Raw genomic sequence first — 13309 nt, forward strand, 5'->3', positions numbered from 1 at the left:
ACTTCATTTTATCTATGTAAATTGCATCAAGAATGACTAACAGCTTACTTTTGACCCCAGTACCATCTGCTAGTTATAACCATTTCTTATTTTTCAAACACGATCAAGCTCAGATCCACCCTCAGACTTAGGCTAAGTCATATCCTAAGAAAGAATACAGAGAACACCTAGAGCAAGTAAAGCAAGTAGATCAGAATCATGCCAACATAATGGCTACTGAAATCAGCGACCAATCCTTGTCTCAGTGATTACTAGACTTTAGGATTTCACAGACCAAGAACAATTTCAGAAATAAAACAAATGAGAGCAAATAAAGTTACCAACTTTTTATTTTCCAAAATAAGAACATCTAGAAAAAAACGACTCTGTAACTATCATCACATTAAAAAAAATAGAATGGACAATTTCAAAATAAAGCATAATCCTTTAGAATGAATAAGTTTGACCAAATAAAAACTCACTATGTATTTTTTTTCTCATTTCTCTGCTGACCTGTAGAACCTTCATCATGAATGAACCCCAGTTCACACACTGGTGTGGGAAACCACCTGTGCTTCTGACATTCTGGTCCCTTCCCTCCCTTGCTTTATTCTAATAGTTCTAGAACTTTAGCTTGCTCCTAGAAACTCAATCTAAAAGACAGACAGGGACTTCCCTGGAAGCCCAGTGGTTAAGAATCAGCCTGCCAATGCAGGGGACATGGGTTCGAGTCCTGGTCCGGGAAGAACCCACATGCTGTGGAGCAACTAAGCCCGTGTGTCACAACTACTGAGCCCGCGCACCACAACTACTGAAGCCTGCGCGCCTAGAGCCGGTGCTCCTCAAAAAGAGAAGCCGCCACAGTGAGAGCCCGAGCACCACAATGAAGAGAAGCCCCCGCTCGCCGCAACTAGAGAAAGCTCACGTGCAGCAACAAAGACCCAACGCAGCCCAAAATAAATAAATAATTAATTAAAAAATAAATAAAGACAGACAAATAAGTAAATGATTATAACATGTGAGTGCCATAAGGTTACGGGTCGGGGCGGGGTGGGGGGGGGCAGGGGATCAAGGAAGTTTTCACAAATTACATGAAAAAGATTTTCCCATGAGAAAGAATGGGGAAGATGATTATAGATGGCAATGACTGTGGCTGAAAGCACAGAGACAATCTATGTATGCAGTATATCCAAGGAAGACTATATTGTGTACCAAAAAAGTAAGTAGTGGATATACTTGGTTGTAGAGTAAGGGTTACTTTTCTCTTCTTTATTCTTCTATTTTTTGAAATTCAACTATGGAGTATGTGTTAATTTAATGATTAGGAAATTTTTTAAAATAACGACTTCAGTTTTGTAGGTTAGCTTAGAAAGAACAAACAAAAGGCCTATTTCCCTTTAAGAAAGCAGTTTGTATTAAAAGAGGCCAAGTTTTAAAAAGGAGATGTTATCAAGCTCCAGAGTTTGGCTAGGACCCTGGGAAGACAACATTCCCTCAGTGCTTCTGTGAGAATCTTAGGCTGGGTGCATTCAATACTGCAAGCCTTCTTGTCCATATATGGTCATTAGTCAGAAATTCTCAGGTGGCAGGTACTAACAGGTCCAATGCTGGAGTCAGACACCAAGGTTAGAATCCCAGCTCTACCACTAACTAGCTCAATGAGCTTTGCAAACTACTTAACCACTTGAATCCGTTTTCTCACCTGTAACATGGAAAACTGCCTACCTTTGGGATTTTTGTGTACATCAACTAATATACTTTAAGAAAAGCACGTAGAAAATGACAGATATGGACATATTTGTGTATCTAATTGAGAGGTACATATTTGTTTGCTCTATTGGTTTAGGAAGGCTTTAAGATCCCATTTGCCATTTGTTTACTCTGCAGGTTCAGCTAAAAGCTTTAAGCACATAAAATTTCTTTGTCAGTTGTAATGTCAACTCTCTGAAACTTAAATGTATGCGAGTTTTTAACAAGTTCCAAATGCAGTACTGCTTCTAAAATTAAGCTATCCCTAGAATGATCCTTCCGCAGAATCCCGAAATAACTAAGTGGCTCTACCCCTAGATTCTGGCAACTGACACAAAACTAGGTGGACGTTTCCCTTTTTTTTTTTTTTTTTTTTTTTTTTCCTCTCTTCTTAGTCCAGCTGACTCCCCTATCCACTCCCAGGGAGAATCGGAGATGTTTGTGCAGATAAAGGTTCAGCTCTAAGGTAATGGCCTCTTACCCAGGCTTTCTTAAAGCTGGAATATAGTCAGCAGAACAGTGTAGCAGGAGTTCCTCAAGTGGTTCTCAAACGACCTATACAGCTTGCAGAATCCTCCTTGGCCACTGGGCCACCCGGCAGCGACTGCACAACTTCCACACATCTCGGCTTCATCCAACCTTCTACCCTTGGTACCCATCCCAACAGCCCCGCCCCCGAAAAATGACCAATCAGAGAGTAGGAAGTGAGCCGGATGGGGTGGGCCTATCTTGGCGCTGTCCACGAATCACTAACCTCAGACAGAGGGGGCGGAAGCGGAAGCCCTGGTTTGGCCTTGGTTCCGCCTTGGGGGACTGGCCTGTGGGAACCAGTGGAGAAATCCTGGGGCTGGGGGGGTTTAAGTTTTCATCTCTTATCTATCAGCGGAATCGGCGGAGCAGACGCCTGCGAGCGCTGGAGGGAGGGAACTACACCGCCCAAGAAAAGAGCGAGCGGGCTGGCAGCCGCGGGGCAGAACCGAACTGAGTGCAGGGTCTCTACAGGCCGGTCCGGCTCGGCGCCGCTCCCCTCGAGGCCATGCTGCAGGCGGAGCTCCGGGCGATTCCTAGGTGAGGGCAGCGGCTCTGCCGGGGATTCCACCGCGGAAGAACTGGGTAGATGTAAGGTGGGGAAGAAAGAATGCTGCCCGCACTGCTCCCCGGTAGCACCCTGAGCCGCCGCGTTTGTGGCAGCAGCAGCAGTAGCAGCAACAGAAAGCACAGCGTGGGCCGAGGAGGCGGTTCCAGCTGCTGGTGAAGTCGCCCCACGGCTGTTTTTCCGTAGCATGCGAGTCGACAGAACAGCCAAAGAACAGGGCTCCCCATTGCCATCTCCTTCGAGCACTTTTCCCTTGCTACTCGGAGCTGATTTATGCGGAAACATGCCTTGCACTTGTACCTGGAGGAACTGGAGACAGTGGATTCGACCTTTAGCGGTGGTCATTTATCTGGTGTCCATAGTGGTTGCGGTTCCCCTATGCGTGTGGGAATTACAGAAACTGGAGGTAAGAGGGTCCCGCACCATCCGCCTCTACCCTTTCTTCTACCGTCCTGCCCAGCTAAGGTAGCCTGTTTTTATCCCGGATGCTCCAGACTTGATATCCTGAAAACCATGTCCTGTAATGAACCCGTGACATAACCTGTCTGGTTTCTGGTTGTTCACGGTTTTTCAAACCATGCTACTCGTGAAGGTAGGACCGAGAAAATAAAATATATTAAGATAGCTGCTTCGGAGAGCACTGTTTTGCAAGCATTCATCAATATCCTGAAAGTAAGGTAACTTTACTTCTGAAATCTGATCTGTTTAAATATTAAGACTTAACTAGATCTACTTTAAAGACCAGGTGTTGAATTTTATTAGCATTTAACTAGCTTCCTGAATTAAAGGATTCGAGTTGGTTTAACTTTGTTTTTACTTTAGAAATTAACTCTTAACAAAGGTTTTGAAAAAAGTCCCTTGTATATTTTTTGATGTCATATTCTTATTATGACATCAGTAAAGTGCTATAAGCTTAAAGACCCCAAGGTAAATATTTAACTAAGTACTTTATAAAAATTGTAATGAACTTTTAAGTTTGAAGTTCATAAAATCCAGGGAAGTATTTTTACTTAGAAACAACTGTTTCACAAGAGTTATGACAAGACCATGGCTATTTTAGGCCTTTTGTGTGGAAACGATCTTTATGTAATTAAATGAAATGCATTTAATATGTTTGTTTTCTGAATGTTCGCTCAATTTTTTTTGTTGACTTTTCCAAGCTAGCATAGTCCATATAGTTATTTTTAATATTACTATAATATTACACTACATTAAATATTTCTAGTTTGTTAGATATTTAGGTTACTTCCATAATTTGTTTACCAGAATTCAAATATAGACATCTTAATACAAATAGGGATTTCTTACTTTGGAGTATTTCTTACTTTGAAATATAGGAACTATTTTAAAGATTAATACTATGTATAATATCAACCTAATTTAAGACTTCTCTTAGTTTTTGGTGTCAATGACAAGAAATTAAGAAAGAAATGGAAAATTTTATTCAAGCCAAACTGAGGATTATAGCCCGGGAGACAGTCTCTCAGAGAGCTCTGAGGACTGTTCTGAAGAGGTAAAGGGGGAAGCCAGTATATACGTGATTTTGGCAAAGGGGGTACGTGCAATTAAGCGCTCATCTCGGTAGAAGGTCACAGGTCATGAGGAACAGACATCTAAGTTAATGGTTTTAGTGCTTTTCTAAGTATGGGAAGATGCAAGGATCCAGGTTCATAAGAAATTTCTCCTGAAAATATCTATCTGAAGGCCAGTTTTCCCAGAGCACAGTGCCTCACCCTGATCTTGCCCCAACACACACCCCGAATTCCTTTCAGTGTGTATTATTCCTTTCAGGGTGTATAGCCTCAGTGGCTAGTGATTTGATTCTTGTAGAACTGGATGGTGGGCAGCAGTCTTTATTTTACAATCCCTTCCCTTTCGGTCTTAATTTCAGCCAAAGTTTGGGAGGCATTTCGACCAGTTTGTCCCATGTGGCTAGGAATGCTCATTCCCAGGTTAGGTGAGGATTTTGTTGATAGGCCACTCAATGTGCTATTACTGGACGAGGCTCTGTTAACAATAACCAAAAGTCTCTGGGCCACCTGTCTTACCAGTCTGTTACTGTCCAGGAAACGGTTCCCTCTTCTTGTTGTTCCCTCTTCCCATATAGAAGAAGTTATGGATCTTATAGAACTATGTATTTGGTCAGTTGTTTCAAGTGGCCTAATCATCATTAATTTTATCTGAGTCTCAGTCACACATTTGGTAATGCAAGAAACAATAATCTTGTAAAACAGGCAGAATTCAAGTAATGTAGCTAGTAACATTAATAACGTCATAAGTAAATATTAAGCTACGAACTTCGTTAGGTGTGGCCCAGTATCTCCCCAGGTCGTCTGACTAGTCTGTTCTGCACCAATCGCTGTCTTTAAGGGGAATGATATATTGGCATTGCACATAAAGCTCACCAGAGATGTCTGCACTGACAAGGCTAGTGGTGGGTCACCGTGACACCTTTCAGAATTGAAAAAGGAATGTTACCTTCTAAGGAATTATGTGGCTGGTACCAGAAGGAGAAAAAGCGATCGCTATGGTTGAGCAGGTGTTTCTACCATTGAGGAGGTCTGGTTAATGCATAATGCAGATGCGTGATGCAACCAGAAGGGAGGGAGGAGGTCAAAGGGCAGAGAAAAAGTTCTATGTGTAAATATTTCTTGTCTTGCCTTAAAATGTAAATTTTTATTTCATCACTGATGTCAACTGTACTTTTTCAGTACGGGCATTTAAGGACAATTTTAATCTGCAATCTCGACTGCTAACACCCTGAGCCAAATTCTCATCGTGTATTCCCTGGACTATTCTGAACATACCAGCCAGAGTATCCAGTTAAAATATAAGTCGCATTATGTGTCTCCTCTGAAAGTTTTCCAGTCACTCCTAGTCCTGGATTAAAAGCCAGTATTCCTGAGTATGGCATTGGAGCCCAACATGATCTGACACCACCCCCACCTCATCACCCTCTGACTCTCTATCCTCAGTTCCTGGGCCTCCTCCACGCTTGCTTTGCTCAAATGCAGGGCGGGCTCCCTCCTTAGGGCCTTTGCATGTCATAATATGCCTTTCTCCAGACGGTATTCTCATTGCTTTGTGTCCTTCAGGTTTTTACTTCAATGTCACCCAGCTACCCAGTTTAAAAATTGCAAGCTTCACTTCCGCAACTCTTCATATCCTCTTCCCTTCTTTATATTTTTTAGGACTCACCACCATCTAACAGGATACATTTTTTATCTTGTTTTCTCCTTCTGCCCAAATATCGGATACTTAATAAATGATTATTTGAGTCCCAGTGATAAATCAGGCTGGTATTCTATATGGTTAGAGAGAGAAACATGGCACCTACTTTCATGGAACTTGGTGGTGGAAACAAACACAACCAGCAAAAACAAATCAATAAAATAAAATTATGTAAAATGCTATGAGGAAACTAAAGAAGATCTAAAAAGTGAACAAGCAGGGAAACATTATTACACATCTTCAAAAGACAACTCTACCAGCCTATGGAAAATTAAGTGGAAGTGGAAGAAGTTAGAAAGTTCTTTAAGGTAGTTCAGAGGTAGTGGGTGCCTGGGCTACGATGACTTATGGCCCAAGTCAGAATAGCAGAAACCGAGATGGAAAAGTGAATTTTAAGTATTATTGGAATTGAAGAAACAGGGCTTGACACTGGATTGGATTGGGGAAGAGAGGCAGTGAGAGAAAGGGGGAAATCAAGAACCACTCTGAGTTTTCTGTCTTGAACAGGGTACATGGTGATGCCAGTTACCAAGATGGAAACTCGATAGATACGGACAGGTTTGAAAGCATTTGAGTTCTGTTTGGGACACTTAGTTCAGGGTATATGAGAGACATTCCATTCACATGGGCACGTCAAATATGCTGTTGGAAATGCAAGTCTAGATAGAGCTCAGAAGTGTTTGAGCTGCAGATATACATATGAGTTGTCAGAACAGAGATGGTGTTGAAAGCCATAAAAATGGATGAGATTATAAAGGGGAAGAAGAAGAAGAAAAAGCAGAGGATGTGGCACCAACATCTATAGGTCACAGAGAAGAATAGGAACTTTTAAAAGCAGCAGCAGCCAGTGGGGAAGTAGGATGCCAGGAGAGGGGTGTCGTGGAAGCCAGAACAGAAGGATAAAGTAGTGAACAGTCTGCTGCTGAGCCATCCATTGGAGGGTCATTTGTGATCCTCGTCATGGTTTCTATGGAGGTATCAGGCCGAAACTAGAGGCAGTTGTTTGAAGAATAAATGTGGAGTGAAGAAGTGGTATCAGAATATGAAGACAGGGACTTCCCTGGTGGCGCAGTGGTTAAGAATCCACCTGCCAATGCAGGGGACATGGGTTCGAGCCCTGGTCCGGGAAGATCCCACATGCCGCGGAGCAACTAAGCCCGTGCACCACAGCTACTGAACCCACGTGCCACAACTACTGAAGCCCACACACCTAGAGTCCATGCTCCACAACAAGAGAAGCCACCGCAATGAGAAGCCCATGCACCACAACAAAGAGCAGCCCCCACTCTCTGCAACTAGAGAAAGCCTGCGCGCAGCAACGGAGACCCAATGCAGCCAAAAATTAATTAATTAATTAATTAATTATTTTTTTAAATATGAAGACAACTTTTTGTTCATTTTGTTTGTTTTGAGTATTTTTTGACTCAGGAGAATGAGTGGCACAGTAGATAGGAGTGTGGGTTAAGGGAGGGTCACCCACCCCCCTCCCCACCCAACCATTGTGTTTTGTTGTTAAAGTGTTAGAGACACTAACCACAGCATGTCCCTAAGATAAGGTATAATTTTCTTTAATCTTCTTAAAAGTCCTGAAGCATAGGAATTATCCCCATTTTACAGATGTGAAAACTGAGACGGATAAGTGGCTAAAGTGACACCGTGCTAAGTACTTAATATACAGTCATTCTCATTATTCACTGGATGAGTTTTTGTCTCTAAAATGCATAACACTGTGCCCGGCACATAATAGGTGCTCAGTAAGCCTGAATTATCACTATTGTTTTTAAAATATCATCACTATTGTTGCAATGGGGCAACAGTTCTGTTCTCGTGGGATAGCATTTTCGGATAGCATTTTCATTGGGATTAGGTTCGCAGCTGAACACCTAAAGCAAAGTTATAATGCATCTGATGGAGCACTAGAAAAAGTAATTGACATGTTTAGGGACAGTTTCGTATGAAAAATACTTGTCTTTTAAACATTAGAATCACAGTGCTCACCCTGTGAGAAGTCAGTGGGAACTAAGGTTGTAGAAAACTGGAGGTTCGGCTAGCCCATCCCATGCCCATGGGGCATATACTCATGACTGGAATGGCCAGGTGACCATCTGCACCACTTAAACCATCTCTCTCATTCTCTTACTTGGTTGAGCATGTATAAGTGAGGTCATGTAAGTTAAATGCACACATAAGGGACTTCCCTGGTGGTCCAGTGGTTAAGACTTCACCTTCCAATGCAGGGGGTGCAGGTTCGATCCCTGGTCGGGAGCTAAGATCCCACATGCCTCGGGGCCAAAAAAACAAAACATAAAACAAAAGCAATATTGTAACAAACTCAATATTAAGACTTTAAAAATGGTCCACATCAAAAAATCTTTAAAAAAATAAAATAAAATAAAAAATAAATGCACACATGATGTCACGCTGCTCTGCATTCGTTTCACCCTGCCCTGCTGGTCCTATGTCCCAAGTAGCTACTCTGTGGAAGTGCTCCCTTCTTGCCCTCAGGACAAGTGGGCCCAGAAAGCACTCTCCTGTTTCTCTTTAACTCTCTGCTCTGAAAGCCTTTGGCTGAGTGAGTTAACTCACTCCTGGAGACTGGTCTTTAATGGTTTTTTTCTTTCCTCTCTGCTTTCTTCTAGTTCGCTTAGGAAAAAATATCTACACTACTTATCTCTTCCCTGTTTTGTGAGCCCAAAACACCCTACTCATGGCTGATAAGTTTAACATTAATCGTATCCTTCTATCAGTGTGTCTCAAATGTGAATAATTTATTTAGAGATAAATGTAAATTAAAATAAATGTAATAATCATATAAATAATTTGTACAGATACCTAGAGTTGACTTATTATAATGTCACCTAAATATGTACACGCATAAAATAGGTTCAGTTTCTTATGCACACAGCTTTTTAAATAGCTTAAAAATCAAAACAATTATAAGACCAGTATTCAAATTAGTGGCGTTAATGTGGACAGGTGATGTTTTTCTGAAACTGATTCACCACTTGCAATGTAAAACTGGTACTAACTCTGATGCAAGATTTTTAAAATTTGGAATCACTATAGTGAAATGACTCAATTCTCCAGTCACTTTTTTTGTTTGTTTGTTCTGTTTTGTTTTTTTAACATCTTTATTGGAGTATAATTGCTTTACAATGGTGTGTTAGTCTCTGCTGTATAACAAAGTGAATCAGCTATATATATATATATATATATATATATCCCCATATCCCCTCCCTCCTACCCTCCCTATCCCACCCCTCTAGGTGGTCACAAAGCACCGAGCTGATCTCCCTGTGCTATGCGGCTGCTTCCCACTAGCTATCAGTTTTACATTTGGTAATGTATATATGTCCATGCCACTCTCTCACTTTGTCCCAGCTTACCCTTCCCCCTCCCCGTGTCCTCAAGTACATTCTCTAGTAGGTCTGTATCTTTATTGCCGTCCTGCCCCTAGGTTCTTCATGACCATTTTTTTTTTCTTAGATTCCATATATATGTGTTAGCATATGGTATTTGTTTTTCTCTTTCTGACTTACTTCACTCTGTATGACAGACTTTAGGTCCAACCACCTCACTACAAATAACTCAATTTCATTTCTTTTTATGGCTGAGTAATATTCCATTGTATATATGTGCCACATCTTCTTTATCCAGTCACTTGTTTTATGATCATTTGAAAAAGAACTTTCTTCCTTATGGCACACGGAGGACACTTGACCATGATTAGTCACCAGCACATAATTTTTCTCTCAACTCTACCACCAAGTTCAACCTTTTGGCACTAAGGCAATCATAAAAACAAATGTGGGCATTAAAAGTACTTGACACTACTGTTCTTAATGAGCACCTTATAATGAAGATCTAGAATATATTATTATTAAGTCATCATTAAAATGAGTACTGAATTTTAAATGAAACTGAGCCAAGGAAAAATCTCTGGAAAATTATTGTTCAGACATTCTTTTCAGAATCTTCACCTCTGCATATTTGCTTTTGACTTGCTGCTTTGATTAATCTCCAGCATTCAGCAAGACTTTTATTTGCTTTTCAAGTTTTCCATACAGTTGAATATAGAAATTCATTGTTGTAAATATACGTTTGTTCTCTATACTTTTGTTTTCTACTTCGTTAATCTTTGACCCTTTGTGAAAAAGAATCTTGTTCAAAACAGCAAAAACTACAAGTTGTGGACTTAAGTTCCTTTTCCATTAACTGTTCAAACTCCTCGAGTACTAAAAATAAATGCCCACCTTTTTGCTTTAAAAAATTAGCATTTAAAAAAAAATTAGCATTTGCATTTTTTTTTTTAATTAAAAGGATTCACATTCTTCAAGGCAGGAGTACAAGTTAGCGTAAATTTCATTCCCGAGGGCCCTTCAGATAGAACAGAGTCTCAACTAAATTTGTTTTTACCAGAAAGCGAGTGGATTACTTCAACTCTATGTTAGGATGAAGTAATTCAAAGTATATTTTTAGAAATTGAGATTTTAGAGGATAAAATGTTGATCAGATATTGACCTAAAAGAGAAATTAAGGACTTCCCTGGTGACGCAGTGGTTAAGAATCCGCCTGCCAATGCAGGGAACACGGGTTTGAGCCCTTGTCCGGGAAGATCCCACATGCTGTAGAGCACCTAAGCTCGTGTGCCACAACTACTGAACCTGCGCTCTAGAGCCCATGAGCCACAACTACCGAGCCTGCGCACCACATCTGAAGCCCCCGTGCCTGGAGCCCATGCTCCACAACAAGAGAAGCCACTGCAATGAGAAGCCCACGCACCGCAACGAAGAGTAGCCCTCGCTCTCCGCAACTAGAGAAAGCCTGCATGCAACAACGAAGACCCAACTCAGCCAAAAAAAAAAGAAACTAGATCTTTTGAAAATGTAATGTCCTGAGTTGATAATACTGTATATAAGAGGGGCAGCCTATATTAGCACGGGTCCCTTGGACAGGAGTTGTGGCAGTGCTTAGCAAATGGGAGGGTCAAAAGACATGATGCATGTAAAGAACTCAGCAAAGTTATCAGGCAAATAGTCAGCAATCAGTAAGTGTTTTACTAACATGTTGGGTAACAGTAAAATTTGCAGAAAACATTGATTTGCAGATTTTTATCCAGACATAAAAGCGGAGGAATAAACCAGAAGAAGATTTTTAGATTTGACTTGCAGAAAATTTTAAAACTTTTCTATATCCTCAATCACAATAATCAAATATAAAAGGCAAATAACAAGTTAGGGGGAAATGACATGATGTTACTATTCTTTTTTTTTTCTTTTAAAGGAATTCCTTTATTTTTATTTTTTATTTATTTATTTATTTATTTTTGGCTGTGTTGGGTCTTCGTTTCTGTGTAAGGGCTTTCTCTAGTTGTGGCAAGCGGGGGCCACTCTTCATCGCGGTGCGCGGGCCTCTCACTATCGCGGCCTCTCTCGTTGCGGAGCACAAGCTCCAGATGCACAGGCTCAGTAGTTGTGGCTCACGGGCCTAGCTGCTCCGCGGCATGTGGGATCTTCCCAGACCAGGGCTCGAACCCGAGTCCCCTGCTTTGGCAGGCAGATTCTCAACCACTGCGCCACCAGGGAAGCCCCGATGTTAATATTCTTAATGCATACAGTGCTGTTACAAAAGGCCACGTGAGGAAAAATCCACCCCCTCCTTCCACAAAAGCATAAATGGGCTGTTTATTGAAGAAGTAATAAAAGTAGCCACTAGTCATTTGGAAAATATTGAGCCTCGATAATAATCAAATAAATAAAAAGTTTTAAATACAAATATTTTATTTAGCTCTTTAGTTTTAATATCACAGAATTTATACTAACATGTTCTTTGCTGATTAAGGTTGGAATACACACCAAGGCTTGGTTTATTGCTGGAATCTTTTTGCTGTTGACTATACCTATCTCGCTTTGGGTGATATTGCAGCATTTAGTGCATTATACACAACCTGAACTACAGAAACCAATAATAAGGTAAATCTTTATATGTTTTGATTCTACTAGTGTTGTGTTGGCTTATCATAAATATGATGTAAACTGTTTTAAATTTATGTTTTGCTTTCCAAATAGGATTCTTTGGATGGTACCCATATACAGTTTAGATAGTGTAAGTATGCTTCATTTTATCTCATTAACTAAGAACTTGTTTGATGATACTAACTGTAATTAAGGTAATAAAAGTAATATTATTTGGCAATAAGGAGTTAGGTTAATAAGTGAAAAGGTTCACTTGTTTTTAATATTAATAGAGAAGATAAAGTATAACCATAGAAAAGGCAGATGTTTTAAAATTTCAGATTAGTAGCTCTTAGTTCTTTAAAGAATGTAATACTTAAATTACATTATCATACTTTTTATTTATTATAATATTTATTTGGACCAAAACATAAATCTTCCCCAGTGGATTCTAATACATGCAGTTGTTACAGATAACTGCTTTAATTTGATTAAATATAAAGAAAATGTCTTTAACATCATTTTCTATGATCGTGTGAAGAAGTTTCAGATTATATTTAAGAACTCAAGTACATAATTTAACTTGTCTCTTCATATTCATTATTTACCCCCAACACAAATGTTTTTGTTTACCAATATCCAAGATGTTTATTGCTTTTAAAAATTCATTTCACAGATTGTCTGGTAGCCCTCGTAATGATAAAATTTAGAAAGTTTGATCTAAGTATGTGAGTACCGTGAATTGGAGTGGTAATTCATTTTATCGTCGTTGCAACTGTTTTTAACATCTGTGCTTCTTCATAGTGGATAGCATTGAAATATCCCAGCATTGCAATATATGTGGATACCTGCAGAGAATGTTATGAAGCTTATGTCATTTACAACTTTATGGGATTCCTTACCAATTACCTAACTAACCGGTATCCAAATCTGGTATTAATCCTTGAAGCCAAAGATCAGCAGAAACATTTCCCTCCTTTGTGTTGCTGTCCACCATGGACTATGGGAGAGTAAGTATGTTTGGTTTTAATTCTTTTATGTTTGGTTTTATTTAAGTGGGTTTAACTATCATTTCTCTGCAAAGTATTGTGTTAAGTACTATATGAAGGACAAAAAGTATAAGACAGAGTCCCTACCCTCATGTAGTTCATAGTCAAGGGTGAAGACTAAGAAAACACATTTTTATAACCCACACATATAAGGTAGTTTGTTTTACATTATTCACGCTAAATAGAAAACTTAAAATGTTGTGGGGAAAAAACCTTAGAAATCATTTAATCAACGTCCTCTTACAGTTGGG

General features: G+C 39.9%; 1 protein-coding gene and 1 long non-coding RNA gene across 3 annotated transcripts in view; one reads left to right on the forward strand and one right to left on the reverse strand.

Moving 5' to 3' along the window:
• Nucleotides 1–2418, reverse strand: part of LOC309661627 — a 41496-nt gene extending 39078 nt beyond the window's left edge. For both annotated transcript variants that reach the window (XR_014264114.1, XR_014264115.1), the window contains exon 1: nucleotides 2210–2418. This is a non-coding gene — a long non-coding RNA (uncharacterized lncRNA). The remainder of the gene's footprint in view (nucleotides 1–2209) is intronic.
• Nucleotides 2419–2507: 89 nt separating this feature from the next.
• The window catches only part of TMEM184C (transmembrane protein 184C), a 31825-nt gene continuing 21023 nt past the window's right edge, over nucleotides 2508–13309 (forward strand). The window contains exons 1-4 of the mRNA XM_082463413.1: nucleotides 2508–3230; nucleotides 11897–12027; nucleotides 12124–12160; nucleotides 12814–13019. Of these exons, the coding sequence (XP_082319539.1) occupies nucleotides 3012–3230; nucleotides 11897–12027; nucleotides 12124–12160; nucleotides 12814–13019 (593 nt within the window). The 5' untranslated portion in view covers nucleotides 2508–3011. The remainder of the gene's footprint in view (nucleotides 3231–11896; nucleotides 12028–12123; nucleotides 12161–12813; nucleotides 13020–13309) is intronic.

The sequence above is a fragment of the Balaenoptera physalus genome, assembly GCF_965194825.1.
Source record: "Balaenoptera physalus genome assembly, chromosome: 5".
In the NCBI taxonomy this organism is placed as follows: domain Eukaryota; kingdom Metazoa; phylum Chordata; class Mammalia; order Artiodactyla; family Balaenopteridae; genus Balaenoptera; species Balaenoptera physalus.